The sequence below is a fragment of the Raphanus sativus genome, chromosome 3, assembly GCF_000801105.2.
Source record: "Raphanus sativus cultivar WK10039 chromosome 3, ASM80110v3, whole genome shotgun sequence".
Lineage (NCBI taxonomy): Eukaryota > Viridiplantae > Streptophyta > Magnoliopsida > Brassicales > Brassicaceae > Raphanus > Raphanus sativus.
The window spans coordinates 17,796,722-17,800,711 of NC_079513.1; the positions used below are offsets into that span (position 1 = coordinate 17,796,722).

The window sequence follows — 3,990 nt, forward strand, 5'->3', positions numbered from 1 at the left end:
TTGGCGGAGTGAGGCAAATCTGTCTCTTCCCCAGCCTCCCTCCCTCTCCCTCTCTCGGCGAAACAAAAGCTACTTCAATTATTAAACCTGGTTAGTTCCTTAAACCCTTATGTGTCTTTATGATGTTTTGTTCTCGGAAAAGCTAATATCCGTAGTCTCTCTTTCGAGGGTTTGGTAAAGTCGAAACCTTTCTGTAGTATAATTGATTCTCTTCTAGGTTTTGTTTCTAGCAATTTGGCTTTCTCGTGGTTTAAAATTCGAATTAGACATTTTAGTTCTCTTTTCCAGTAAGAAAGTTCGTCTCTTTCCATGTTTACTGCATCGGGTAAAAAAGATTGAAGAGAAAAAAGGCCTTGTCTTTGTTTTTGAGTCTTGAGTTTTGCTCTAGTGTTGCATTTTGATTAAAGAGTGTCTTAATCTTTGAGTAGTAGGTAAAAACAAATTCCACAAGAGGATGGGAGCAGCGGAGGTTTTTACTGATCCGTCAAGCTTATATGATGTGGGCAACAATGATTTGTCTGACACTGAAACGGTGCAGGGCGTGAGAAACGCCCTTGCATCTGTCCTGAATGTGAGTGTCTTGCTTCTCTCTCTCTCATGTGCTTGTCGATGCTATTTGTGTTTAATGGTTTCTGACTGTAATTTATAATTCCTTTTGGTTATATATGGCAGGGGGAATCAGACCGTTTCGATCAGCTTGTTGAAACAATTCAGATCAACGATAGATCTGATCATGCTGCTGTTGCACAGCTTAATGTCTGTCCTTTTTTTTTTCCTTTTCTACCGACAATTCAATTATTATTTATTATTTTTCTTCCCATTCTCACTAAACTGTTGTTTTTTGGCAGACACTCTTGAAAGCTTTATCAGGCTCTGTGGCTTGCATAGATATCACTCACCATCAAAAGCTTCTCTCTGCGGTAAAGTTTCTATTTGCTTTACAGTTTGCTTCTACCTTTTGGGATTTCATCTCAATTATATATTTTTGTTACAGATATTTGGAATGTCATTGTGGAATCAGAGACCTCTTATCATGGATGCATTGGTGGGCCTACTCATATCACTGGTGAACAAACTCTCAACCATTACCCTCATGCTGACTATTATTTAATAGTCTAAGACGAGGCTGGACCGGTTATTTGTTTTTGTGCTTCATCACAGGCTGCCACTAGTGGAAAGTATCTGGACTCCTGTCTGCATATGCTCGTAAGGCACTTCGTTCCACCGCCTTGGGTAATCAATAGACTTTCGCAAAGCCGTGTAAGCACCCAGAAGGGAGAAGTTCTTTCACGGGTCCACGAAGCTCTTCTGAAGATCTCTCTTTTGGTTCCTCTTGCTCCCTCGAGACTATTCCCCATGCTCTCACAGCAGATGCCCAAAATGAACAAAAAGGACCAGGACCAGGTGAGTCTTTCTTCTTCTTTTTTTGTGTGGTAAACTAGCTCAACTTAGCAGAAGCTGTTTTAACGTCTTGCAGGTGGTAGTGACTTATGTGGAGAACTTATTGAAGTTGGAGAGTAGCTCAATCGGTCAAGTTGGTGGCAACATGATCTTTATGATGGTGATGGAGAGGCTACGAGATTTGGATGTAAGTAACAGAATACGGGTTGTAACGCCATTGAGTAACTTGGTCACTGAATGATATGCTGGTGTATCATTTTTAGTTGGAGATTGATTGGGATGATATTCTGCAAGATGACTCTAGTAGAGGCATGTTTGATATGGAACTTGAAGATGCTATGAATGAAGGAGACGAGGTAGGCTGAGTGTTTGTTTTGTCTTATAGTTGTGTACGCTTTTTGCGTTTGGACTGACATGTTGGACTTTGATGTTATCTATTGCAGCTTCCAGCGGGGTCTCTGAATCAGGATACATCGAGCGGAAAGATAGCTTTTGAGTCTTTGGACAAATTGATGGTCACATCTTTTGATCATCTTGAAGCCTGTCAAGATGCTGGTCGTTTGGATCAGGTATGTCACCAAATAATACCCCGTTTTGATATATAAATATATATATAGTGCTTATAAATCCTCCTTGCTGATATGTTTATAATGGGGTTGACTAGGTGTTTGAAAAGCTATTCGAGTCATTTGAGAACTTCATTCTGAATACCTACAAATCCAAGGTTTCCCAGGTAGGCCACATTAGCTATATATCACTTTTACATAATAGTGGGGACCATTGTTCATCATTCTGTAGTCTAGACTTAGACTCTCACTTTTGACTCCTTGTGCAGTTTCTCATGTTCTATGCATGTTCACTGGATCCTGAAAATTGTGGTGTGAAATTTGGGAGTAAGCTGCTGGACATTTTTCTCTCCAGCAACAAGCCTCGACCTACTAGGCAAGTTTCACTTTCTCCTCTTATGGATAAAATTTTATCATTCTCTTCTGCATGATACTCTCTCTTTAATTGTTCTAATGAACTTTGTTGTGGTTTTGTTTCTCCCTCTTTTTTTCACAACAGGATGAGTGCGGTGGCTTATCTAGCTAGCTACTTGGCTCGTGCAAAGTTTTTACCTGTTTCCTATGTGGCTAGCATGTTAAAAAGGTTAACAATTTGTTACCTGTTTGATCTTTATTGAAGGCTTCAGCCTGTTGCAAATATATTGTTTCTGTTGTGTCTCTTATTTGTCTAAAATTTGTATTAGGTTGGTAGATGAGTGTGCGGATTACTGTAGGATTTGCAATGATGATATAAGGCCTGAAGCACATCAGCTTTTCTATTCAGGATGTCAGGTATATATATATTGCATCTAATCTCTCATCCTCCTGCACTTGTTTTAAACTCGTATTTGATTATGTTTGTGTGAACACAGGCGATCATGTATGTGCTGTGCTTCCGTATGAGATCCATCCTAGATGTTCCTCGCTTTCGGTCCGAGCTTATACCATTGGAGTCAATTTTAATGCACAAACTAAACCCATTGATGGTGAGATATGTTTCTCACCTAGACTCAAAATGTTATTTGGAACAGTTGTAATAATAATAAGCTTTGCAACTGGTTTTGGTTTTGAGAATAGGTATGCCTTCCATCGGTAGTTGCAGAGTTCCTTAAACAAGCTAAAGCAGTTGGTCTGTTCGTCGTCTCAGACTCCTTCATTTTCGATGACCTGCTTGAGTCTGAGCTTTCTCGTGCGTTTGGCGGGCGTGAGAGACTTGATACATTCTTCCCCTTTGACCCTTACTTGCTGAAAAGCTCTAACAGGTTCTTTCACTTTCTTTAACACTTGTTTTTGATTGTGTTCTCAAATGAATCATGGATCTTAAATAGTGGTTTCTTGTTCCTTTACTCTTTTGCATTTTTGCCTGAAGCGTCATCTCCCCGAATTTCATCTACTGGTCAACGGTGATGAACCAAGATGACGATGATGAGGACGATGCTGAGATAATTGTAAATGGGGATGAGGAGAGTGATGATGAAGAGGAGGAAGAAGGTGATCTTGATTACGCAATGGACAAGATGTCCATAACGCCTAAGCATTCTTTCAAGAACAAGATGGAAAGAGACAGACTTATGAAAATGCCTTCCATGATTAGACCTTCTACTAGTCCTCGATCCCTTTAAGCTTTTTTTTGGGAGGTGGTCCCATTACGCATTTTTGTAACCAAATCGACTCAAAACCCTTTTTTTAATATATGGAAACAGTGCTTGTTCTTGAAAGAAAACATATGCTTAAACTCAGAAGAGACTTATAGACCTATGGGTTTTAAACTAGTTGAAGGAAACAACAACACAAGAGATATCATCTTTACTTCCTCTAGCCAATGCTTCATCCACTAAAGCCTTTGCAGCTTTCTCTGCGTTCCTAACCTCTTTGATCTCGTCCCACGCCTCTTCGTTCAACATTACCTGGACATCAAACCCCATCAAGATTCAGTCACCAATTAACCAATAGCTTTTCATTGTGAAAACAGTTTCTACTCATATACTATATAAACCTTCCAGAGTCCATCGCTTGCCAAGATCAAGAACTTTGTGTCACCATG

At 39.8% G+C, this 3,990-nt stretch overlaps 1 protein-coding gene and 1 long non-coding RNA gene across 2 annotated transcripts; one reads left to right on the forward strand and one right to left on the reverse strand.

The window, feature by feature from the left end:
• LOC108844008 (RNA polymerase I-specific transcription initiation factor rrn3) lies at positions 1-3,669 on the forward strand. The gene is made up of 16 exons (XM_018617193.2): positions 1-90; positions 429-571; positions 673-756; positions 849-920; positions 995-1,066; positions 1,162-1,404; positions 1,478-1,588; positions 1,665-1,757; positions 1,845-1,970; positions 2,066-2,134; positions 2,237-2,343; positions 2,467-2,550; positions 2,651-2,738; positions 2,819-2,932; positions 3,024-3,208; positions 3,316-3,669. The coding sequence occupies exons 2-16, from the start codon at positions 455-457 to the stop codon at positions 3,566-3,568; spliced, it is 1,818 nt and encodes a 605-aa protein (XP_018472695.1). The 5' UTR covers positions 1-90; positions 429-454; the 3' UTR covers positions 3,569-3,669.
• On the reverse strand, positions 3,614-3,990 carry LOC130509113 (uncharacterized). Its single transcript, XR_008943275.1, has 2 exons — positions 3,943-3,990; positions 3,614-3,853 (listed from the first exon to the last, which is right to left on the reverse strand). It is a non-coding gene; the product is annotated as an uncharacterized LOC130509113 (long non-coding RNA).

Excerpts from the sequence above, each read along its gene's own strand:
- LOC108844008 (XM_018617193.2), top strand. The coding sequence starts at position 455 with ATGGGAGCAGCGGAGGTTTTTACTGATCCGTCAAGCTTATATGATGTG. Across the intron at positions 757-848 it reads CTGCTGTTGCACAGCTTAAT|ACACTCTTGAAAGCTTTATC; the intron begins GTCTGTCCTTTT and ends GTTTTTTGGCAG. Across the intron at positions 2,135-2,236 it reads ACAAATCCAAGGTTTCCCAG|TTTCTCATGTTCTATGCATG; the intron begins GTAGGCCACATT and ends CTCCTTGTGCAG.